The sequence below is a fragment of the Folsomia candida genome, unplaced genomic scaffold (genome assembly GCF_002217175.1).
Source record: "Folsomia candida strain VU population unplaced genomic scaffold, ASM221717v1 Fcan01_Sc031, whole genome shotgun sequence".
In the NCBI taxonomy this organism is placed as follows: Eukaryota; Metazoa; Arthropoda; class Collembola; order Entomobryomorpha; family Isotomidae; genus Folsomia; species Folsomia candida.
This window is the reverse complement of record NW_019091223.1, coordinates 796,039-822,072: the sequence shown is the minus strand read 5'-3', so window position 1 is coordinate 822,072 and position 26,034 is coordinate 796,039. Positions and strand designations below refer to the sequence as shown.

At 38.8% G+C, this 26,034-nt stretch overlaps 3 protein-coding genes and 1 long non-coding RNA gene across 4 annotated transcripts; 3 read left to right on the top strand and 1 right to left on the bottom strand.

The window, feature by feature from the left end:
- Positions 1 to 408: 408 nt before the first annotated feature.
- LOC110860299 (kinesin-like protein KIF20A) lies at positions 409 to 5,226 on the top strand. Its single transcript, XM_035860171.1, has 11 exons — positions 409 to 825; positions 1,001 to 1,241; positions 1,312 to 1,490; positions 1,554 to 1,635; positions 2,062 to 2,410; positions 2,591 to 2,719; positions 3,098 to 3,287; positions 3,401 to 3,580; positions 3,815 to 4,076; positions 4,409 to 4,598; positions 4,752 to 5,226. The coding sequence occupies exons 2-11, from the start codon at positions 1,148 to 1,150 to the stop codon at positions 4,807 to 4,809; spliced, it is 1,713 nt and encodes a 570-aa protein (XP_035716064.1). The 5' UTR covers positions 409 to 825; positions 1,001 to 1,147; the 3' UTR covers positions 4,810 to 5,226.
- Positions 5,227 to 15,698: 10,472 nt separating this feature from the next.
- LOC110860334 (zinc finger protein 225) lies at positions 15,699 to 19,791 on the top strand. The gene is made up of 6 exons (XM_035860210.1): positions 15,699 to 15,785; positions 15,853 to 15,866; positions 15,983 to 16,379; positions 17,074 to 17,658; positions 17,887 to 18,434; positions 18,798 to 19,791. Exons 3-6 carry the CDS (start codon positions 16,004 to 16,006, stop codon positions 19,611 to 19,613), a joined length of 2,325 nt encoding a protein of 774 aa, XP_035716103.1. The 5' UTR covers positions 15,699 to 15,785; positions 15,853 to 15,866; positions 15,983 to 16,003; the 3' UTR covers positions 19,614 to 19,791.
- Positions 19,792 to 21,022: 1,231 nt separating this feature from the next.
- LOC110860378 lies at positions 21,023 to 21,681 on the top strand. The gene is made up of 3 exons (XR_002548956.2): positions 21,023 to 21,105; positions 21,189 to 21,284; positions 21,586 to 21,681. It is a non-coding gene; the product is annotated as an uncharacterized LOC110860378 (long non-coding RNA).
- Positions 21,682 to 23,229: 1,548 nt separating this feature from the next.
- LOC118439150 lies at positions 23,230 to 24,861 on the bottom strand. The gene is made up of 2 exons (XM_035860214.1): positions 24,695 to 24,861; positions 23,230 to 23,557 (listed from the first exon to the last, which is right to left on the bottom strand). The coding sequence occupies exons 1-2, from the start codon at positions 24,764 to 24,766 to the stop codon at positions 23,279 to 23,281; spliced, it is 351 nt and encodes a 116-aa protein (XP_035716107.1). The 5' UTR covers positions 24,767 to 24,861; the 3' UTR covers positions 23,230 to 23,278.
- Between the last annotated feature and the right edge of the window lie 1,173 nt (positions 24,862 to 26,034).

Sequence of the window (26,034 nt, the reverse complement as noted above, 5' to 3'; positions counted from 1 at the left end):
ATTTGGTGATGATTGACATGCATTAATGAAGTGAGAATTTAGTGCGAATTTAGTGCGAATCTATTACTAATTGTGTGCTAATGGTACGCATGAAATTAATACAAATTCATTTACACGTATTACTCACATTTCAATTATTATTTATTTATTACACATTCATCTGTTGTACATATTTCTACAATAATGTTAGGTATCTCCAAATACTTAACTAATTAATAGATAATTGCAAATTGGGATACACAAATATTTATCGAAATTAATCGGTAGAATACGTACTTACGGCGTATAGAGAAAGACGCACGTTTTTGGTCACATTCTGATGCATGCAATTTGTTTGAGAGATTTTAAGTAGAATGAGTGTTGAGCGTGAGCAAAATGATACAAAGTGCATGCCGCCGGATGTTTGGTTGGTGCATATTCATAATTCCACATTTCCACATGTCATAAAATACGTGTACATATTTATAAATTACAATCATTGAAAATTGAAGTAGTTGCTGCTAAACTAAATAACTAGTCCATAAATCTATAGTGACTCAGTAAGTATTTTCTAAATAAACAACCCCAAAAGTTCTCACTTTTTTCCATCAATTAATTTGCCATTTCTGATCTTTCGCCATCTCATATCATCATAATTACCTCTCAAATTTTCCATCCAATACGCGAAAAGTTTAAAGAGTCTCGGAGATGACGGACCTAAGTCAAATTACCACCCAACCATGCTCTTCTCTCGGCGTGCCTCCACCCAAAAAACACGAAGGAGAAACTATTAAATGCTTCCTTCGCATCCGACCTCATCTTAAAAATTCTCTGGAAGAGGTCGAGGTAACTTTGGTTAACTTTCCCCAAGAATTTTCAATAATTTTACGTGATGTCCAATAACCTTTGAATTTGCCTGACCAAGATGACTGGGGGTCACTGAAAGCTTGCTATTTTTCAACTAAAATCAAATATTATTCCCGAAAACTGCAGAAATGTCTAAATAACTTTATTTCTTCAGCTCATCAGCATCGTCGACCCCAAAACCGTGAACGTCTCGTATGACGCCGATGGTCTCAGAGGGAACCGTGTGAGCAAGACGACATCCTTCTGCTTCACCCAGGTCATGGACCAAACCTCTTCACAAACCCAAGTCTAAGATGAGGTCATGGCCCCACTTTTGAATAAATTTTTTATCGGAGAAGACAGCTTGATTTTGTCATTCGGGGCGACCAACTCCGGAAATACGCACACAATGAATGGTGATATTTTATAAATTATGGGTACATGATTTTTATTTTTAACTGCTCTCCATTTATGGTAACAATTAAGGTCCAGCGACCGATTCTGGGCTGATTCCACGCTCGCTGCAAGCGCTATTTTCCAAATACCAAGGTCACATTTATTCTGGGGGTGACGTCCAACCGTTCGGACATGATGGGACCAGATTTCTTGGGGTCGGAGAGAAGAAAGAAATTTCCGAAAGGAAGAAAGCTCTGGTCCAGGCTGGGGTAAATTCTTTAGAATTTGCACATGTTTATTTTTTGAAAGTAATTATTTTTCAATCGCTGCAGAGTGCTGAGATGAGGTTGCGAAATCAGAATGAGGGGACAGAAAATAATCCGAAGTCGGACGGTGTGTCGAAAGATGCAAATGGTATGTGTAACATGATGATGATCATGATGACCCCATGATTCAGCGGTCGACGCCACCACCAATAAATCTAATTTCCTATTCGTACAACATTGTGGCGCCGGGCTGGCAAAAAAAATCCCAAAATTTGTCCTCACCTCCGCAAAATTGGTTGACGCTGACCTCTCCCTTGCATTATTAAAAATCTGGTATATGTAGTCCCGCAGATATTGCTTTCTCGGTATGAAACCTGCTAGCGCTTGTCCTCAAAATCATTACCGGTCCGGAAAACTTTGTTCTCGAGACGATAAAACATTGTACTACTTATCAGTCCCACTTTGGCACAGTAATACATACATGAATCCCACTTGATATTAGTTTAATCCCAAATTTCTAACAATGTAATTAATTAATTGACACCAATTTATGACGCCACAATATCGTTTCCAGATGGTGACCTCGCCACATCATCCGGAGGGACCGTGTTCGTCATCTTCATCTCCTTCCTGGAAGTTTACAATGAAAAGCTGTTTGATATTTTCGCCCACGGGAGGAGAACGGAGGTTAAAATGGTGGACGGGGTGGGAGGCTCGGTGACCTGCAAGGATCTGACGGAAATCCCAGTCTGTTCGGAGGACGAAGCATTAGCCTTGTTCATCGCTGGACATCAGAAGGTCCAGATTTCCGCGACCGGTGCAAATGCGACGTCGTCGACGTCGAGGTCGCACTCGTTCTTCAAGATTCAGGTGGTGGAGTTGGAAAACAGGGGACGACGCTTGGCAGCTGTCCGGACGACTCAGTAAATCGGTGTTGCTTGCTGTTCATAATTAGTGGTAGCGGAAGTTGGGGGACATTAGTATTATGAGATAGGACGAGGAGGGGCTGCTTAGCGTGGGGAAGATAGGATTTTTCTGAGTTTCTGGGGGGACAATGTCTCACCTATTTAATTAATAATAATTAACCCATATTTAACTTGTAGGCTAACTTTTTGTGATCTCGCGGGATGCGAGCGAGTCGACCAGACCCACAATTCGGGAGCGCAACTGCGAGAGTCGGCCAATATCAACAACTCCCTGTCATCGCTCCTTAAGGTTATCCGGATGATAAGGTTGGTTACCGTGAAAATTATTTTTCACGGATGGTAATTTTTCCCCGAGTCAGGCCTTATGTACTTGTCGTGTCTGTCGGTCCGAGACATGTGACCGATTGACTTCAAATTTTCCACGCAAATTTTTGCAGCAATACCATAAATTTGCAGCGAAAGCTTAAAATTTGTAAACTCTGTAAACATTCCATTTCGCATTTCTCAATTTGACACAAACGCCCAAATCTCAGAATACGATGCCAATTTCAAAAATATTTCGACCAGGCTGACCCACACTTGCTTTAAAAAAATGCGCAGAAAAGATGACCCCACACGTTATCCTTCCCTGACTCGGGCCATATTACGCTGTACTGTGACTGTAGGTTTTAATTTGTCTTCCAGGCAAAAACAATCGCAGGGACAACGCGACTTTGCCACCAAAATCCCCTTTCGAGACTCCAAATTGACCCGGATATTCGGAGGATATTTCGCCACCTGTGCCCACATCACGATGCTGGTCAACGTCAACCCTGATCCAACCATGGCGCCCTCAACAATGCAGACGTTGAAGAACTCGGCAATAATAAGCCAGGTTGGTGGAGATATGTGTAATGAAAGAAGTTGTCAATAAAAAAATCGCTCCAAACTCGTAAATAATAAATTCCGGGATGATAATTGTAAAAAAATGTATGGAATTTTATCCAGGTGGTGACGAAGCCACTCCGACCTCCACCCCAAACTTTGGGAGCATCCTCCTTCGTCCGCCAAAGGTCTGTCGAACTTGAGAACATTTTCGAAAATGACGACTTTGAGAATGTCTCGACAACCGCTCCACGCAGCAAAAGACAAAGGCTTACTTCCCCCAACAGTACTGATAATGAGCTGGTAACCCTTCGATTTGGTCAAAGTTTTAAAATTACGTCAATGCAACCAACATTTCTTGAAGCGATGGTTCGAATTTGACAAAAAGTGGGCGATTCTTGCGAGCAAACTATTTTCGTCGCAGGGAAAATTTTGCCAACTTTGACCTCAAGTGTTACAACTTTGGTTGTATTGACTTGAACTGCAAAATTCTTAAATTTTAACCGAGTCGGAGCCTTACACTTTACGCCTTCGCAGGGTCATCTGCGCTCTGAGTGTGGCGACTTACGAGCGGAAACCGAGAAACTTTCCGAACAGAGGGACGCCCTTCTGGAAGCCAACGCCTCCCTCGAAGCCGAGTTGGCGACGACTAAGCGCGAGCTTGTCCAACGCGACCGAGAAAACGATGCCCTAAAGGGGAAAGTCAAGGATGTCGAGGCGAGCCTGGAGATGATGAGGGCAGGGGCCACGACACGAAGGAATGCGGCGATGAATGGGGTCAATCTTTACCCTCCGATTGGTACGTGACCAAAAAACAAGCCAATTTGCTCACACGTATCCACATTCCTCCGAATTACAATTTTTTGTAACCCCACTTTTCATGCCACAAAAAAAACACAGCGTCCCAATGTGACATGAAAAGTGTTACCTCGAAAACGTGGTCAGAATTCATGCCACCTATTTTATTTTCCTTCCAGTTGGAAGTTTTGTAAATTTACGACGTTTACTACAGTCATGAAAGTGACGCGAAACCCCCAAACGAAAGACTGAAATATTCATCTCCGTCTTTTCACACCGAATTACCCGAATAATAACAATATGAATTATAATAACAATATCCTACGTTTCTAGAAAAGAGAAAAATGGTAAAGTGTCGAGGACCCTGCGGGAAGGATTATGAGTTCGGCTGGGAAATTGATCGTCACGAGGTGCAGAAATGTAGGGTCGTCAATAGTGCGTCAGAACTTCAAGAAAAGGGCAGAACCTTGTTCCCTTGTACACGCTGCGACAGGCCCTTCATTTCAAATGGTGACATGATGCGGTAAGAAATTCCCGATAATCCAATATTAATAGTCTGAAAAAAATCTGAAACGCTTCCTGCCATTCGAACAACCGATCGGAAAAGTTTTAAACGAACTATTAATATTGATTGAAGAGTAATAGATAATTAAATCCTCTCGTGAATTATTTACAGGCACAGAGTCAAATGCGACGGCAACGATTCCGGCAAACAAACCAAAGTCTGCAAATAATGTAGCAAATTTGTACCAATGGATTAATGCATATTCACCGTTAAAATGGCAAGGTGATTCGTACTAATTTTGTACAAGTCGTATGTACAAAATTCATACCAAAATATTGTCAATAATACAACTTTGTTTGTACAAAATATGTACAAAATTGACACAAACAAGAACGTACGAATTTGATGCGAATTTGGTGATAATTAATATGTATTAATATGATGCGAATTTACTACTAAACTAGTGCGAATATAATACTAATTGTGTGTTGATGGTACGCATGAAAAAATTCGTAATTTATTTTTTTCACAAAATTTACTTCGACGTTGAAATATGTATACAAAAGTATTAATATTTTTTTTCAATTTTGTAATTCATCATCAAGATTGCATACATAATATGTGAAATTAATCGGTTATATCATTTAAGGAGGATAATTTTATAGTTTTTATAATTTCATAATTTTTGCAATTTTATAATTATTTTCAATTTTATATAATGAAATTTTTACATGGAAGTCATAAAATTAATTTCGTCCAATTTATGTATTTATTTGGTCTGGTTGGACCAGAAAAAGTTGATGCTAGAAAATTTAAAATTATTTGGTAATAAAATCGTCCCCAGGTGTAAGTATTTTTCTAAATTTTATTCCAACGGTATGCTCTCACACATTTTAACGGATAAATAAATCGCGGTGTTTGCAGTTTTAAAATAAAATTACTTTTATATAGTCTGTAACGGCAATGAGCTCTATTTACACTTTTCAGATTATGAAAATTATTTGTAGGTTAAATAGCAATGGTATAAACTGCAACAAATTCTAGTATAAAATAGTTTTTTAAATTATTTCCCGCGATATTTGACCAAAAGTTGGACTAGTTTGAGTCAAAATCCAAAATTTGCAAAAAATTCGCACATTTTGGCTCAGATCTCGAAAACCACCAATCTACGCCCCCAATATTATTCCAGATTCTTCATGTACACAAAATTACGAAAATTTTAAGCTATTAAACTTGAAAATCGTTCGAGGGCGAAAAAACACGATCTCATTGTATATATCTATCTTAATTAATACAAATTCATTTACACGTATTACTCATATTTCAATTATTATTTATTTATTGCAAATTCATCTGCTGTATTTTTACAATAATGTTGTCTCCAAATATATATTTAGCTAATTAAAGATAATTTCAAATTGGGATACAAAAATATTTATCGTAATTAATCGGCAGAATACGTACTTACAGCGTATAGAGAAGACTAAATTAAAATGAATTCCTGAGCTATGCCTCATTATTCACCTCAGGTTCTTCTAGTAATTGAGGGCGATGTCGTTTGCCGTTATCACTTGAGTCGATAGGTTTATTCCTCTTATGTTTTCTCAACGTATGAATCTATAAATTAAGCAAAACGTATATTTACATAAATAACCCGAATGTATATTAATGCAAAAGTAAGTAGCTAACAACAATATATAATTACCGTATTTTCCGACATATATGTAACATGCCATGGGTTGTCCAATCTTTTGAAATCCACGTAGATGGCACAATCTCCACCCACTTGTCGACTTCAAACTCGAGGAATACGAACTTTTGTCTGACATACGATTGACCTTAACTATCCAACGAATTTTTTGGTTGGAAGTTAAAAATGGAGTTGATGTCACGGCATGGCAAAAAGAACAACTGACTTGAGGTGGATTTATTTAATAGCGAATAGAGAAATGATACTAATTTAGGAGGAGTACGTACGACCTTTTCAATGCCAGATCTTGATGCCCTTTGGATATGTTGTAGGTCTATACGAGTGTAGAAAAAGTGAAGGAGGGTTAAGGTCCATGGGCCCTAGTTCGCCAGCCACACCCCTTTGAAGGGGCGCCCAATGCCAAACTAGCCGCACTAAAAAACTTGCCAAAAATCCAACTGTGTTCGGATTTCCATAATATTTACATATTCTTGATCCCAGATAGTTGCTTTATCATATCCAACATCAAATTCGATCCTTTTCAAATTTTCAAAATTTTTGAAAATCTTGTGATCAGGGGAATGTATCGAAAAAATGTGAAATTTCGAAAAGGTTGCGTTTGATGTTGGATATGATAAAACAACTATCTGGGATCAAGAATATGTAAATATTATGGAAATCCGAGCACAATTGGATTTTTGGCAAGTTTTTTAGTGCGGCTAGTATGGCATTGGGCGCCCCTTCAAAGGGGTGTGGCTGGCGAACTAGGGCCCATGGACCTTAACCCTCCTTCACTTTTTCTACACTCGTATAGACCTACAACATATCCAAAGGGCATCAAGATCTGGCATTGAAAAGGTCGTACGTATTCCTCCTTAGTAGTAAATTATTGCAGAATAATCGGTACGAATTTTGTGTGAATATGCTGGCACCTATTTACTGCATTTTGGGTTTGTACAATTTTCCAGGTACGAATTATGCATGAATTTGGTTCAAGAAATCTCATGAGAATTTAGTGTTAACAAATACGCACTAAATCTTCACTTGTCCCTTTGTAATAATTTACTACTAATTAATTTGTGATAGTTTAGTTGTTAGTGGATTTCGTGTGCTAATTTGTTAGCAGCACACAAATTGATATAAATTTTGCACGAATCTTGTACAAATTAATGATTACATCTTTTTATGCACAAAAATCGCATTAACTTGCATTGGGATTCGCAGTAATTCGCATTGAGGTTACTTGGGAACCGACCAGGTTTATCGAGCCGTTATATTTTTTAATTAATATTAATTTTTACGCAACTTTAATCCCTTGTGTACTGTTTAAAGTTGAGTGGCAAATAAGCAGCTATTCTTTTAACAAATACATGAAACTTGATTTAAAAATAGATCTCGTTTAAACGTGCATGAAATTATTTAAGTGTGATCAGGTTGGAGGAAATGACGTCAAAAGTGGGGACGAAGTTGGGGAGAAAATGAAGCTCTCGAAAAAGGTCACGTTCGTGGAGAGGGTTGTGGGGTCGTTGAGGTGTCGAGACTTCTGGAGCACAGGTCGAATACTCGTACGTGGCGGAAGGATTACCGACCCACTACTCCCTACAAGGGAAGTACATAGCCCTGTACCTCCAATTCGAAAAGGTCGACGGAAATTAACTTTGGGTCCTTCAGTGCAGCCTTCCGCCCCACCAGAGTGGGTAAATCCACCTGAATATTCGACATTACCCACCTCTCGGGATTTTTCTTCTTCTGTGGCGCATCCTTTTCAATTTCAAGTACCTACTTTTTCCCGGAACAATTCTGTAGAATTTACATCTAAACCACTCCCTTCAAAGAAAAAACAACCTTTCTTAGTTACACTTCCAGAAGAGGTTTTATTTAACCCAGAGGAGGAAGAGGCTTTCCTTAACCCTGCGGAGGAAGAGGCTCCTTCAACTGTAGCCAATCCTGCACCTTATTCCCCCTTTTGTCCTGACATTCATTTTAAAGTAATAGAAATCAAGTCAACCGATCTTGCTGAGCCTCCACAGCTTGTCGAAACTGAACAAGTGATTAAACGCGAGTTTATCTTCAATACACCTTTACGAACTCCATCTTCATCTCGACGACAAATTACAGGCAGCAAAGGTTCGGTTAAAAAGGAAGTTAAGGTAGACCCAAGCCCTGCAGACTCGCCGGTCAGTCGGCCTGAAGGTAGTCGGCCTGTTCATCGGCCATCACTTGGTTTATTTGAGCAAGCCTTCAAGACCCTTAAGGAGCATACTTGGTGGAAACCACCTCCTGTTACTAGCACAGTAGTCCAACCCGCTTCTCCAATTACTTGGCATACTCCGACATCTTCAAAGGCCTCAGACACTAAGTCCCCTTCAAAGGCCTCAGGCACTAAGTCCCCTTCAAAGGCCTCAGGCACTAAGTCCCCTTCAAAGGCATCAGGCACTAAGTCCCCTTCAAAGGCATCAGGCTTTAAGTCCCCTTCAAAGGCGTCAGGCTCTACGTCCCCTTCTAAGGCAACAACTCCCCCACCGCGTCCGCCAACTCCCCCACCGCGTCCACCTACTCCCCCTACTCCCCCACCGCGTCCGCCTACTCCCCCACCGCGTCCGCCTACTCCCCCACCGCGTCCGCCTACTCCACCACCGCGTCCGCCTACTCCACCACCGCGTCCACTTACACCACCCCCACTCATTGTATCAAAAATTTTTGCTAAAAAGAAACGTACTACTATAGCCATACCAGCCACAATGACCAACCCTACACACTACCTTCCACCATTTTCCCAAATTGATGTGCAGTTTGATGGTCGTACATCAATTAAAGAGTTCCTCCAAAGATACGAACTGTTAGCTATTTCGTACGGCTGGTCCGAGGCGGACAAATTACGATTTTTCCCGCAATACCTTCGTGACGGGGCGAAGGCGTGGTATGATATGTATCGCCACGCACAGGCTAAACTTTTAACAAAAACCTACATGGATGTCGACTTAGTATGGGCCAATCTCAAAACTGAGATAGAAGCTGCCTACGCTATAACTGAAACACAGGAAAACATAGCATTGCGGCTCAAAGAGGTCACTTATCAGAAGTGTGGATCCGCCCTTAGCTATGTATATACAGTTTTACCCCTGTTACAAAGAATGGATGCTGGAATGACCGTAGAAAAGCGAATTAAGTATCTACTAAAGGGTCTACCCCCTGACCTTGCGGTAAAAGTTTATGACCAACGGCCGAAGACCGACATGGAGGTAAAAGATATCCTCCTCCACCATGAAAAATTTCTGGCGATGTATCCCCAAAAATCAAATCAACTTCAAAAAGATGTAGCCGGTTCAAATTGGCCAGAATTAGAAAACACATTAAAGAATCTACAACTCCAATCGGAAAATACCTACATGGCAAAGTCAAACCCTACTGACTTTTCACCAAACCGAAATGGTTCGTTCATGACACCCAACCGAAGCGGTTATTCCAATGCACCCAACCGTAGCGGTTTTGATTCACCAAACCCTACTGGTTACTTCAATTCACCTAACCGGAGTGGTTACACACCAAACCGAAATGGTCAAAACACATCACCAAACCCAAATGGTTACCAAAATACCCCAAATTCATACAACCCACAATTGGCTATCAATGCATACTCAGCTTCTCATGAACCTTCGACGGGAGGAGAAGGAACTGGTAGGTATTTCACTCGATGGGGAGATAAACCATATTCAATCCCTAACCCAAATGTCATAACCACTAACCCTGATGGTGATCAGTCACTGTTTAAATTCATCAGGCAATATCGCGATGAACAAGGCAGGCCAATATGCTGGCGCTGTGGAGAAAATGGTCACGATAAATTAGATTGTCCTCAACGAAAACGATTAATGGCAAGGGCAAAGAATCTGATGGGCACTCAAAGTGGCAAGCCCCAGGAAAACTAGGTCTACCCATGGTAAACGAGGATACTATGGGTCCTTTAACTGAACACCTCGGTTATTATAATTTAGCTACTATAGATCCCTTCCTAGCCTTTATTAAGTTAAAAATTAAAATAAAAAATTCACCTGACTTAGAAATTTCTACATTAATCGACACTGGGAGCTCCATTTCAGTTTGTTCACCTGAAATGGCAACGAAATTTAAAATCATGCCCTGCAACTCTTTTAAAATAATAGGAGTAACAGGAGCTAACACCATGATCAAGTGACTGCTACAACTCGTTCAGGTCGAGCTATTAAACTCCCTAAACGGTTTCAAAATGCTGGAGGATCTTAATTTTCTTCGTCTTTATAAAAATTTAACCCACAATTAATCGCTCTTTTCTTTTAGTTATGACATTATTCTACATTTTCCTCATAATATTGGTTGGAGCTCATGGGGAGGAACTTCCCGCCAGGGTCCATGTCCTTTCCGGGATCTTCACCAAACCGGTTCCGGATACTGTAATCACCTGTGAAGATACAACTTCAATTTTCTTTAAGGTACAATTCAATTTTACTTCGCAACAGAATTACTTTATCCAAGATTTAAAAGACCACTGTCCTCCGGATTTCGGTCGGGGCTCGCTGAGCCCTATTTGCATGATGGGGCCTTACTTAACTGGAAATTTTAAAGCAGTCACTAACCGCCTAAATTTAATGTACCAATCCTTAACGTCTCTCAAACCAATTATTCCGCACATGGAAACAATTTCAATGGTAATTTCCAAAAATAAACGTTACCCTGAGTATCATCCCGTTCAAATTAACCCGGTTTTAACTGACGATTTAGATTTAAGTCAGGAAACTAAGAAAGAATTAATCACGACTAAACCCACTACTACCCCAAAACCTTTGATTCAGGGAGATCCTTCTGACCCCCGTACTCGTTTTCAAATAGAGCACGATGAGTTGGTTCGCCGAACTCTCATGCAAACTAGACCCCCACTCAATCAAATGCAAATCCATATTCCTCCTCCTACCACGGCTTTACCACCACCACCAACTTTAAGTCCCTTTGACCAGGAGGTTGCCAGATTTCGAAATCGAAATTCTGAGGGTTTCTCACGTCAGGGAAGAAGTATAATGTGGGAGAATTTCCATAATACTAACAATACTCGAACCAAGCGTCAGGCTGCTCTGGCAGCTTTGGCGGTAGGATGGGTAGGGGCCCAACTGTATAATTATGTTGACCCTCCGTCTGCTGCCACCGACTTTTCAAAACAATATGATCACTTGCAGAATAGCATCGACATAAATTCTCGAAATGCTATTCGGCTCGCTAATACTATAACCAATCAAAATCACATGATAGGTTCGGGGTTCTTAAATATTTCGTCATATTTGGGAACCCGAATCAAACAAAATAATAATAAGATAGAGGACATGCAAAAAAGCATGCAAGAAGGTGCTTTACGGAGTTTTCTTTTCCAGGCTCGTATGTCAGAAGATATTTATCGATCTTTAGAATTGTTTCAGTATGCGAGTATCCAATCGGCCTGCATGACTGGTCGTTTGTCGCTACAAGCCGTAGACTATGTTACCCTTAATCAGGAACCATTAACGCTAAGAACCACATTAAACAAAAATAATATGACGCTAGTCATCCCTCACGGAAGACTATCCTCATATTACCATTATGAACTCACACGATGCTCGTTTGAGCCAGAACAAACAATTATAGAGATTCAGTTAAATATACCTATTAAGCCATTACATGAGCAGGTGGAAATTACCGAAATTTTTAGTATTCCCTTTTTTCATAAAACAGATTTGGGAGAACCCCAAATATGTTTTGTGCAGCATAGTCATGACTTCGTAATACTTAAGAATGATATGCCTTTTCCCATCAGTATGGCCGACACCAGCCACTGTAGAATTTCTGATGGTATTTGTCAGTACTTTTCCTTAGCAACACGAGCTACAAGTCATGCTGGGTGCGTCAAGGCCTTGTTGGCTCCGCAGGGTACTCGTTTTGATGTGCTACATCAAGCTTGCCCATTTAGTTGTAGATTAACAAACTCAGCTGAAGTTCTGGTTACCAAATTAGGTTGGCACAATTCGTTGTATCGCTATGCCATTACGCAACCTCCTCTAAATGCAGAAATTATTTGCAACAATAACTCCACCCTACGGAATTTTGAACTACTTGAACCCAATACTACCTCACCCTACGGTGTAATTATAGTGGAAATCCCTTGTAATTGTTACATAAATTTAAATGACAAGCATCCAACGGTCGTACCACCTTTTCCTTGTCTTAGTGGACAAACAGATATGCACACTTTCAAAACCCCTCTACTAAATCTAATTATTCCCTCAATTCTATTAATCTAATTATGGAGCAAGATAAATGTCGCGGAACTCACCAAAGCTAATAATTATAATCAGAAATTATACCTCACCGAGGGATATTCAAATTTATCAGATATTTATAATGAAAAATGGTTTGAAAAGGACATTGTTCTTAATCTTACTCAACCAGAGGTCCGAGATTTTAACTCGTTTCAACAATATGTTTTGGACTATCACCACTTATTCAATCCTGCCATTATTACCGTTTGGATGGGATTTTTATCCCTCTTCGCTATTTTTCTTTATTACAAAACCTAGAAATTATCACAACAACTATTTGCTTTTGCCATGTTTATTCCCGGTGCAAAAGCTGAAAACTTGTCCATTATACAACATAATGTGGTGCTCTTTGTAATCACCATTATAATCTTGATTTCCTTGATTCTGTTCCTTATTTTTCTGTGTTGTGGATTATACTGTAAACAACGAAAGTCAACCCAATCATTATCTTATCCACGAGGAATAGAAGGCGCGTTTCAAACTTTTCATATCTCCACCCCGGAAACGCCTCCATCATTAGATCCAAAGGATATCTTCGCCGGATACATCACTGTTCGTTAAAAGTCCCTTGGATCGTTTTAAATAATTCTGAATCTTTTAATTATGTTGTCAACTCGGATCGTTTTTAATTTGTCCACTCTACACGCAACTCTAAATATAAGGTGTAAATGAGTTATGACTGTCTCTAATCTAAAATTTTGTCTTTATGTGCTGAACCAACTGCGGGATCTGGAGCTCTTGGGTCTCATCTTCGGGCCGATTTGCTGCTTCAAGCGGGCGGAGCGTCACACGTCGTCACACATAATACACGACGTCACAAGTCAGCGCATGAACCCTTCACGTCACGACCTCCCTCTCCATGTGAAAACAGCAAAATCAGGCCAAAATGGGACTCAAACTTCAGCTAGAATAATATAATAATTTATATAATATATAAATACATAGAGATTTAGAAATAATACACCCAATTCGATATAATAAAAATAAAAATACAACATAAATCATAAAATTATTCAAATTAAATTTAGTAAGATCTAATATTAAGAAATTATTATTAAATAATAAAATAAATTTATTAAAATATAATAGTTATTATTAATTATTTAATTATTTAATTATTTAAATAACTTCAATAATAAAATTAGTGAGAACTAAAAACTCAAAATGTAGAAATCAACTTTACAAACAAATCTAATCAAAAATCAAAATTGTAAATTACTTTTAACACATAATAAGTAAGTCCATTTTTTGAAATTAATTATAAAGTTATTATGAACGAAAACCGAAATTACGAACGAAAAACGAAAACGAAATAATTAGGATAGAAATATAAGTAGTATTTAATTAATTAAGGATTAATAGATATAAGTTTTAGGTTACGAATTTACTAGTTGTTAAGAAATAAGATTAACTGCCAAATAAGATACAACCATCCTTGAACCCGCTTACATTGGGTCAATGTTCTCCAAGGAGGCGGAATGTCACAATACCCGAAATTACGCATCATAATAATGACGTAATTGCGAACTCCACACACACCACTGAGGTGTCGTGTGCAAATAATATTATTAGCCAACTTCCACCCGGATAAAAAGAGCAACACGGGCAGTTGGAGAGAGAGATTGTACGGGAGATCAGGAGGAGAGAACAGCGACGACTGAGTCGGATAATTAAGGCTTAGCTTGTAAACTAGCTTTAGATAGGTTTAGATTAAAAGTAGTCTATTTGGTGAAAGAATTGAATAAATGAATCGACTAAATAGACAAACCAGTGTTACAAAGTGAACCTTATTACCCAGACCCTAAAGGTCTGTAGCACTAGTATAACTAAACTAATCTACTCGCTTCGCTCGCTTAAATATCAACACTATCCCAATATGGGGCATAATTTTGATAGTCGATTTTGAATCTCTCCTAGCTAGGACTGACTTCTACCTAGCTCTCGTAGCTAGGACTTCTAGGTAGGACGTATAGCCAGCTCTCCAAGCTAGGACTTCTACCTAGCTCTCCTAGCTAGGATTTCTAGCTAGCTCTCCTAGCTAGGATTTCTAGCTAGCTCTCCTAGCTAGGATTTCTAGCTAGCTCTCCTAGCTAGGATTTCTAGCTAGCTCTCCTAGCTAGGATTTCTAGCTAGCTCTCCTAGCTTGGACTTCTAGCTAGCTCTCCTAGCTAGGACTTCTACCTAGCTCTCCTAGGTAGGATTTCTACCTAGCTCTCCTAGCTAGGACATCTAGCTAGGATGTCTAGCTAGCTCTCCTAGCTAGGACGTATAGCCAGCTCTCCTAGCTAGGACTTCTAGCTAGCTCTCCTAGGAGATGATTGCTGAGGATTTCACGCTTTCCGCGTACCTAGGAGATCTAACCTAACCTGCTCGCTTCGCTCGCTTAAAAACGAACAATATCCCAATATGGGGCATAATTTTGATAATCGATGACACACTTTACCCCAATAATCTCACAGTGCCCCACCGTTATAAGGAGAAATATAATTTCCATGATATTAAATTTGCAAAAATCTCAAAGTGCCCCACTAATAGAATAGTCTAAAGCGTTTAAAAATGTAATAAAATAATTTTAGGCGGTAAACATTTTAGGCGTTAGGAAGTAGACGGTAGGCGTTTAGGCGTTAGGAAGTAGGCGGTAGACATTAGGACATAGGCGTTAGAAATTTTAGGCGGTAGGACATACCTGGTAGGCGATAGGCGATAGGAAACTAGGCGCTAGGCGGTATGCTGTACATCATCAACTCATCACATGAATTCACCTGTTTCAAGTCACCCTTTAAAACGAGGGCTGCCGTAAAAAGCTGAGCGAGCGAAAAACTCCTTTTCGCTCAGCTGCTCGAGGCTCGTTCTCGATAAAATATTTTTTTACCTAAAATTAATTATTATTAACTATAAAACGCACTAAATCAATAAATAAAACGAATTCGATTAAAGATTAAAAACGTGCACATGAATATACCAACAGGTAAAAAAAAATATCTGATAATTTTACCATTCGTTGTTTATTCACACTATTTTTCATTTTTTTAACACTCACACAAAAATAATATTTGGCAAAATTGGTTAAGTTTCTTATTAATATTAACTAAAAATTAATTTAGTAAATCTACCAAGTTAATGGACTTGCCCAGTGGACAGTTTCCCTTAAAAAGGAACAAATAAATGTGACCTCCTCGCGAAAACGGGTGGCCGGTGAGTTGAAAAATTCGATTTTTTGAATTAAACACTTACTTATTAATTTTACTTTAAAAAATTTCAGAAACCCCAACTCATGTAAGATTTGCCTTATTTACCTCACGACAAATTAAAATTAACTTAAATTTACATCGCATTCGTGTCCATGTTGCGAATATAAATTACATAATTTTCTTCTTGATAAATTTACGCAGATTTTACGCAAATTTTCAAAAATGACTGATCCTGTCATCGTCCCCGTTCTTCCGACTTCCCAAAATCCCACCGTTCTTCTTAAGGGTGCATATTCCTTCAACCTTGAGAAAGACGACGTTTCCGAGAAGATTTTTCGATGCAACAATCTTTCCTGTCCGGTTCGACTTCATACCTCGAAAAGTGCCAACAATCCCGAAATTAAGACGCAGAATGGCACCCACAATCACTCCGCGGACCCCAAAGTCCAAGTGCAGCTGGTCTGGCGGACAAAAACTGGTGAAATTTCCACCACCAAAAATTCAATTTCAACCCGCAAGTTTGTACGACCTTGTGGAAACTGTGGCAAAAAAGGGGCAGATTTGGTGTCAACGATTTGCTTACGGGGAGAAGACGAAGGTTTGCTTATTTAACAGATTTGCGCACACACTCTCAAAAATAATGTTTCCCCATTTAAAAAGTACATAGGTAGGTTGATGCAGTGTCAATTTTATAAGTATTTAGTAAACTGTACAAAATCCAGCGTAAACTTTGCTCTTTATCAAACTAAATATGTAACATTGCTCGAAATTTTGTACAGTTTACTAAACCTAAAATTCAGACTGCATTTCCTTTTCATAAAGGTAGCATTATTTTTAAGAGCGTACTCACGCCACATCTCGCAAATTGAGCATATGTAGCACCATAACTTGCGAAGTTTTGCGAAATTTGCCAGATTTCACAAAACCTTTGCTGGAAAACTATGGGATTTTGTTCGCAAATTTACCCAGCAATTGGACATGTTCTCATTTCGCAAACTCGTCTGACTATTACAAGCAAGAGGAATTACATAAATCCATGGAACACCACCACCACCAAAATAAATTTTTATTAAGTTTGAGAGATTCACAGATTCATATTTTGCGAATCCCCTCACGACACAAACTTGGTGACCTTTGCAAGTTTATTAAATTAAATTAGTTGAGAATCTCAACTTGATGCGTAATAAGAAGTTATCACGAGTACGCTCAATATTTCTTAGTAAATGTATAAATAGTAATTAAATACAATAATTAATTACAATGATTATAAATTTAATTCGTAATTATTTCAGCCCCTCCCGAAAATGTCGAGGGGACAAATTTTCCCATTTCCGACGCCCTCTTCTCCCTCGCCCTGTTCTGGTTGGGGTTCCACGACAAACCTGGAATGAGCCTCTTCGAGTCCTCCCCCCTTCTCGAACTTTGTCCCCCATGTGCCAAAATGTTCACAGAAATTTACAAAATTTCCATGCAGTTCCAATCCTTGGGGGAACACGGGAACCAAGTCATCACACGAATCAAAATCCTCCGGGAAAGGATGAATAAAAGCGTCACTGCCACGGCCAAGTTAACCGAAGAAATTGCGAAAACGGGACAAAAAGGAAACCGGAAACAGAAAATTAACACCCGGGACGCCAATTCGGACGATGAAGAAGCAGAAGAATGTCATACAAAAGAGAAATGTGCAAATACGGAAACAACAGATTTTAAAAATATAGCAGAAGTCCTAGACATTTCAAAACCGGGACGAAAAAGAAACCGGAAACAGAAAATTAAGGCACGTGACGCCGATGAAGAAGAAGAATGTCCTCCAAAAAGGAAATGTGCAGATTTTAAAAATAGAGAAGAGGTCCACTGCGATCTGGACGTTGGAACTGGTGAGCAGTGTTTTCTTGTTTCCAGTGGCCGCGGACCCGTGGGGACAGAGGGGGACAATGTGCCTTGGGTTATTCTACGTCCTCATCATCTGCCCATGTCATAAATATAAATATCAATCCCTTCCCCGCAACGTTATGATGTCCCCACGGCTTCTGCGGCCATTGTTCATTTCTCGTGGGTTTAATGCATTTCTAATATTTAAATTAACCCCCCCCCTTTAATTCAAGGTCTCGACCTGGTGGACGCCACCCCTGCTGTCCAACCCTTTCAAGAAGGTGATGACCTCGAATCCCCCCATTCTATTCCACCCCTTGAACAAAACTCCCCCCAACCTAAAAGATCCCATTCCTTCCAGTGTTCCGCCTGTCCCAAAAAATTATCCACACTGCCCTCCCTACGACGCCACTTTCGCCACGAGCACGACCCCGCCTTCACCCGGTACACGTGTCCTGTACCCACGTGCGGTGGGAATTACAAATTCAATCAATTTTTCTCCCTAAAATACCACATGGACAAGAAACATCCCGGCGTTCCGGTCCCGCCCAAAAGAGCGGATCTTGTTCCTGACCCCGGAAACCGGATATATTGTCCCGTCGTGGGGTGTGGAAAATCGTACGTGGAGCGGACGGGGGTTTACCACCATATGAGAAGGACACATCCGGCCGTCCCATTTCCTAAAATTCCGACTAAACCGGAAGCCATGAAATCGTGTCCAGTCTGCGGGAAGAAAGTCGTGTCGGTGAGGAAGCACCTAATCTCGCATACGGATCGTGAGGTAGATAAAATTATGGTCCAACTTTATAAGTAAATATTTATTGTGATCGTTTTGTCTGTCCGTCCGTCCAACACTTTGGTAACCTTGAGGACGAGGTCAAAGGTCAAAATCAAATGATTTTCATGGCCCATTTTACATTTTACTGCAAAAATGACGGCACTTTTTATAAAGAAAATCAGGAAACTTGTCAAATTTTTGGTATAAATTTTTGTAATTTGGTAATTTTTATAAATTTTAACCATTCAATGTCCCCAATTTTATTTCCATGCAAAAAGTTGCAAACCTGCAAATTTTAATATATGCAAACCTGCGTTTATCAAATATTTGCGCTCCTTACAAATCGATTTTTTTTTCTTTCTTCAGAGAACCCAGCTCTGCACGAAATGCGGAAAACTCTTCCGAACCGCGAGAGACCTCCGAGTCCACGACGTCGTGGTCCACATCCGTGAAAAAAAGCACGCCTGCGCAATCTGCGGGGCGGCCTTCGTGCTGAAGAGTGGCCTCGATAAGCACGTCCTGTTCCGCCACGAGGTCCCGCCAGACCTCCGGTTTTCCTGCGACACGTGCGGAAAATCGTATCGGCGCCTGCGCAGCTTGCAGGAACACGTGGGCACGCACACCTCCAAAGATTTCCAGTGTTCCCTTTGCGCCAGAGTTTTCCCCAGAAGGTCGCACCTCACCGGACATATGAAGCGGATTCATGGGAGTGGGGACGCGGCGGGAGAAAAAGGCGGGAAGGATTTCCACTGTGACAAATGTTCGAAACCGTTCCGAAGGAAGGCGCACCTCGTCCGACATATGAAAAGAATGTACGACTGCGGACAAAAGAGGGGGAGGGCGGTGAAAGAAAAGAGTGAGAAAGAAGGGGACGAAAAGAGCGGGAAAGCAGCGGAAGAAAACAGCGGGAAGGACTTCCAGTGTCGCATTTGTTCCAAATCATACAACAGGAATTACAATCTCAGGAGACATATGAGAGGGATTCATGGAATCGAAGAAAAGAGCGGGAAAGCAAGGGGAGAAAAGAGCGGGAAATCAGCTGGAGAAAGGAGTAGAAAATCACCCGGAGAAAAGCGCGGAAAATTAGCCGGAAAAACGAGCGGGAAAGCAGCCATAAAAGTTGTGAGAAAAGCTAGAGAATACAAGAAGAAGAAGAGCAACGTGTCTAAAGTCAAGAAATGAGCAGTGTCCGCGGAAGTGTGGGACATTTCCCCATCATCTCCCCAACCCCTCCCCAATTCCCCTAGAATTTTTATGCCCCCCCCCCCCCGGCTTCCGCTGGAAATCTATGGATTAATTTGGACCACGAAATAATAAAATCTATTCCAATTTATTTATTTACTCAATTAAACAAAATAAAATTTACATTAAAATAAAATCCTCCAACTGTCACCCTTATTTACATAACTTCGATCCCATTTTATCATTAACATATTTGTAAAAGGCTTAAAAAAAGTAGTTTGCTAAAACGACTTGCAAATGTCGAGGCGTAATTTTTTTATGGGCATTCCTTTCGACCCGAGGGCTAATTGTAATTTACGTAATTTGCAAGGTAAGAGCCGTGCATAAAGGATGTGCTTAATTTTCGGGTAATTTTAATTAAAGTTAAATTTAACCCTGGTACGCCCCATGTTATAATTTACATGGGAAGGATATGCCGGATACCTACCCGCTTCTCAAATCTATCACATTCATTCTGCAGAGTCCCTGATATTTACATAATGGCGATTTAAATGTATCCAAATTTGTTTAAACTTTATTGATTTAAAATTTTCCATGGTTGAGTTTAATTACGGCATTGACACCAACAACAATGCTTCAAACTGCGTATTTTCGGGTGGGGGACATGCATTAATTATGCCACGCAAAAATCGCGATTTTCTAGACCCCTTTCCCCTCCCTTTAACACAAGCACGATATCATTGGAGCCTTAAACCCATTTCCCCCTTTTCAGTGACATAATTTATGGAGGGACCCTTACATAACTTGGATATGTACAACATCAATAATACGCAAATCATATGTACACTCTAAAAAATGCGGTTACGATTTTAACCAAGTATACAAATTAAATACCGGTGGTGATAAATTTATGCTCAGTCGGTGACAAATTCACATATTTATAACAACCCATGGCTATCTAATTAATTAGTCAATCTAATTAATTATCTAATTAAATAGCACGTTTAAAGTAATTATTAATTACTAATTAACGTTGACTATTATTACCCAAGCTAATTTTAATTACTAATTAATTAGCAAATAACTAAAAGTCACCAATTAATTGGTCAATGTTTTAATTAATTAACTAATTAATTGGCTTAATGAGTTTAATAATTAATTAAACAAATTATTTTCCTTCGAATTATCAATTACCTCTTAATTAGAAATGCGACTAATTAAATACTCTGCACACAACAATGACGGTGGAGTCATGTCATATCATAACCGCATTTTTTAGCGTGCACGTCACATTACTCATGTGTAGAAACAATGCAAAAGTTTCCAATTTAATGGACCCTTAACTTTTGCAGGATTTATGGCCCGATTGTCTCCACAGCTCGAAAACCTTGTCGTCGGGGGGTATAAAACGAAATCCGATCGGTGTAAAGGGCACAACTTTTTGAAAAGAATAAGACCAGAAACAGCAACAACTTTCTTCCCGTCTGAGATAGTAAGTAGAAGAAATATACGCATGTAGATAAATTTCCAAAATTTCTAAAAATCTTTAAAAATCTTTTCAATTTATTCCCACAGAAATGAATAAGTCCAAGGTTGGCGTCATCGTGGTCGTGGTCTTCGTCATGTTGGCTGTCGTCGGTGAGATTGCCGCTGTCCCGCAACCTGAACTGGGTGAGTGTACATAGGGCGGGCATCCAAAATCGTTTTTTTTTGTAAATCGAAAACCGGTTTTAAATTTCGTTTTTTTGCGAAAATTGTTTTCCAGCCGGTAAATAAATACCTATGATTTTTTGTGATTAATTATTCTGTATGACAAGATGAGAAATATGTATGTATACATATTTTTTAATGTGGTGTAAAATAAGTTTCAAAAACCGGTTCAAGTCGTTTCGTTTTTTTTAATCTTCTGATTTAAATGTTGGGTGTGGGGATCATGCATAAAGTTTGTCAGAAAGTATGTCATTTTTTACAGGCGCAGTGGGTGAGGGTGCCGCTGAAGGTGTGATGGCAGAACCTGCCGCTGTCAACTCCCGCTTCCGGCGGACAGCCGGCTGCTCAGGGGATAAGGGAGGATGTAGGAAATGAAAGCAAACTTGATACATAATTGGACTCCAAATTTATATTACTCAAAAATTTATGACATCATTTACGCACGGTCGTCTAGTGCCGAAAACCGAAACTCCATTGAAATGTTGATCTGGCTAAATCTTTTTTTAAAAATTGACAACATGACAACAAAATAAATCATTTGTACATAATCTGACTTAATCAGGATGTGTTATGCATACAAAAAATTTATGAATTATTATCGCCTCAAATCTATTATGCAGCTGTTCATGTTTTATGGAATAGCAATATTTATGCGGAAACATTTTTGGCTTTTGGCCATTCTGTTAAATCATTTTTATTGAAAAGCAACAACACGTAGGTCAAACTAAGGTAGGTTTATACGCGAATGGATAAAGTAGATGGTCAGAAATGTAGAATATTTAAAACCATTAACAAATACGGTTCGTTTGATATTTCAGAGAGTGCGTACTTAATTAATCGCTTGGTAAATTTCCAAAATTATGGATGGCTCACATGACAATTTTTTCTGTCCCATTTTCTGTATTGTTCCATAATTGAGGCAGTGATACTGGTCCGTTCACGTAAAAAAGTTAATAAACCGCGGAATAATTACGAGGCAGAGGACCTAATAAAATATGTAAATACAATTCACATTATTTCCACTACAAATTGAAGTTAAATAAATACTTGTTCTTACGCTTATAATCCTCATCCACGTAACTGGAAATCGGCCAGCTAAGTAAGTTACAATATTTATGTGCATAAGTTCCTCACGAAAAGTGGTGTAGCCATAATTTTTCGGAAATATGGGCTGCCCAGGATTTTGCATCAAAGTAGCGGATTCCTGATCTAAGATAAATCCCTTGAGGAGAATCCACTAAGGAAATTGGAACATTCTTTATTCTAGACATATGTATGTATTTCCAGATTTAAATACGTCATTAGAACTCTTGCCTCTATATTCATCATCGCTGGTAAAGCCAGGGAAGCTAAGAAAATTAAGGTGTTGAAAGTACCTAAATAGTCCGAAATGTCGTAAGTGTCGCCTCCCATTAAATAAGTAGAGTATAGTTGAATTGATTCGAGAAGACTGATCGTGAGAAAGAGCGTAATTTGTGTGGAAAAGTTATTATTTATTTTTGAAGTTAAGCGTCTCATCTTCAAAATACTGTCAAGTACTCGCAGTCTGTCCAATTCTGTGCATCCTGGCTTCAAACTGTTTCTAATTTTTTGCGACAAAGTATACAGTGCTGTGTAGTTCTTCACGATCAGTTGAAAAGGAAACAGTTGCTGCTGCAACTTTTTGAATAGGAGTACATACAACATGAAGATACAGCAAGGACCTGAGAACAATTTTCCTATCGTAGTTGCAAAGTTCGGACAAAGATGTTTCTGAGAAGCTCGACATATGCGAGCATATACAATCTGGGCATTGTACTCGAAGTAGGAATAGCTTATTTCGTCAAAGACAGTCAAGTCCACAGTGAAATGAAAAATTATGGAGTACAAAAGGACGAAAAGATTGATGAGAACTGTTGCTGCTAATCCCTGAAATAAGAAATGTGGATAAGGGAAAATTTTAATAATTATGGTTGTCATATTATCAGGTTTCCCCCCACAATTTGCATACATACCAACGACATCATTTTGACTCCGCCAAAGCAGTCGTTGGTCCAGAAGAGTTTCAGGATGTCCAGATACGCGACCTCAGCTTGGTGGAGGTTCCAGACGTTGAGAAGTGTCCAAGCCGTTACTAAGCATGCCCTTGTGGCCTGAAGGGGATTGAAGGTGCCGTCATCTCGCCAGACGTGGGAGTAGATAAGATTTACCATGAGGTACAGGAAGATAAGTGTCTGGCCTGCTACAACGAGGGCCTGGAAGTGTTTAAATTTTGTTTATTTAGTAATTTATTTTACGGATTAGTGCTGATGAGCATGCGTATAATCGGGACATTCAAATGCAGACAAAGTTTGTTTTAAACACTATTATTCATTTAAAGATTCATGCAACTTTCACCCAATATACTCATTCTCTCCATGTTTTTAATGTTCGGATTGTTTTATCAAAAATTTCACAATTATAATTGTTTTACACGGTGCCGCATATGCACGACATCCTGTGAACGTTTCATTCCCCTCTATCGCGTTACATAATTTATGAACGGCCCCATACAAATTTGTGTGTATTGGGTTTACACACAAAATCAAGAAGCATGAAATGAAACTGAATTTGTGAACTGAAAATACCGATAAAATCATGCATAATCGTCCTCATACATGCTCAAAATATTTCTGTACAGGGTCGTTTATATGACACCTTACAATAGAAAATTTTCCAATCAGAAAAATTTGTAAATAAAATTGATAAATTTTCATTAGTCATCCAAATTTTGCCTCTGAAATTTAACATTTTTTTAAGAATTCTATGACCAATTTTAATATTAGAGTTGAATAATTAACAAAAATCTCAATCCAAAACCCTTGTAACCGAAGGAGATTTATGGACTTCTTCATTTGCAAAATTTTACATTGTAGCGTGATGTTTAAACCACGCTGGGCTTAGCTCAGAAATTTTCCAGCACAACGCGACCATCAAGTATGATTTCGTGACAGCGTAAACTTTCTTGTGGACTGGACTAAAACCTCGACTTGGCAATTATGCAGGTTTTTATGACGCACTTATTTTTTATTACTTTGTTTCAATTTTCTTGTGCTAAACAATATTTGCAACTTTGACTCACCACTTTCCTCTGTATACAAAATAATATATGCATATTTAATATACTTAATTAACCATGTCTTATTGAATTTGATTTAACGAATTTCGATCAATTATCTGATTTCAGTTTTTCACAAATCATTTTCAGCACTCGTTAAATGTGCTGCTTTATTCATATTGCGAGTGAAAAAAGAATAATAAAAAAAAAGTTTTCTCCACTTTAAAAGTTTTCTGCATTTTTAGAAAAAAAAATCTGGAAAATATGGCCAAAATTATGACTTAATTTGCATCACCTTTCTCGCCCAGGATGCCTTCTTTCCTGCCAAGTAAGGAGAATTATCCCTCATCCCAAATTCCAATTCCATCCTGCTGCATCTGGACCAGTATCGTATCCGGTTCTCGACATTCACCAAAATTGCCAATACCTCTTGCTTCGAGGGACGGTGGTAGTGTGGACCAATTTGCACGTTACGATCACCCATTTTACTATTTTGAAGAAGAATATGTAAATAGGTATGTGTTACTTTTAGGAATGTGTAAATACACCGATGCACAAAGTAAGACTAAATAATAACTCATCCAAGTAAACAAATACAAGGCAAACTTGCAGCATCAGAATTCAATTGTGACGCTTATCATTAGATAAGTAATTTGCAGCAATACTTAATTTGTCTATGATTCTGGTTACTCCCACAACCCTAATTTGGCCTGTGTACATAGGTATCTTCACATTATGTACGGAGTGAGCCACTATATACACATTATTTTTACGTGTGTCTTTATGTGTGTAATTAGTTTGCAGTAAATCAACTTTAAGTTCCAAAATCGTCCTAAAAAGTGTTAAACAAAGCTACATTTACCTTACGATTATGATGCGGAAGCCAATTTGTGAAAAAAATGTCCAAGTTTCCAAATAGAGTAGTTAATTTTTAATGTTTTAAACAAGGTAACACTTTGAGCCGTTACATAAATAATTTTCAGGTTATCTTATTTTCAGAACTTAAGAGTTGTGATGATGCTGTACATATGTAAGTAAGGAATAAAAAGGAGCTCCTCCTCATTGTAAGAGAGTACTATAGGTAAATTAAATATTGCAAAATAAAAATATGCGTTTTGTTCATGCATTTCTATATCTACGTGAAAATAATAACTCGGCAATTTTGTTGGAAAACTTATCCTGCGCAGAAAGAGTGATCCGTAAACATTATAAAATTGAACAAGTCTGCTTCAAGTACAAATTTTATGGATAAAATTTCAATAAAAAACATGAAGGATTTTTAATAAATAACGACACCCATGTCTGCTCGTCAAAATCTCTATCGCTTTCACTTTAGCAAATTTCCATTATAAGAATTACCATGCAAATTTATAAGCCCTCTCATCAGGAGTAAAAAAAACCTTTCATCCGTTTTTTTTCATGAAAAGTTTGCATGCAATTTTTCTCATATTTTTTCTCGTAGTTTTTTTCATGGAAGCAGTTTTTTATTATAAATTATAAATTTTTAAAACTGTAAAAAAAATGCATGCAAATTTAAAATTTGCATGCAGTTTTATTAACGAAAAAATGGGTTTCTATTCTAACATAGAAACTTAATATTTAGGTTTATTTAGGTTTCTAACGAAAAATTTGCAT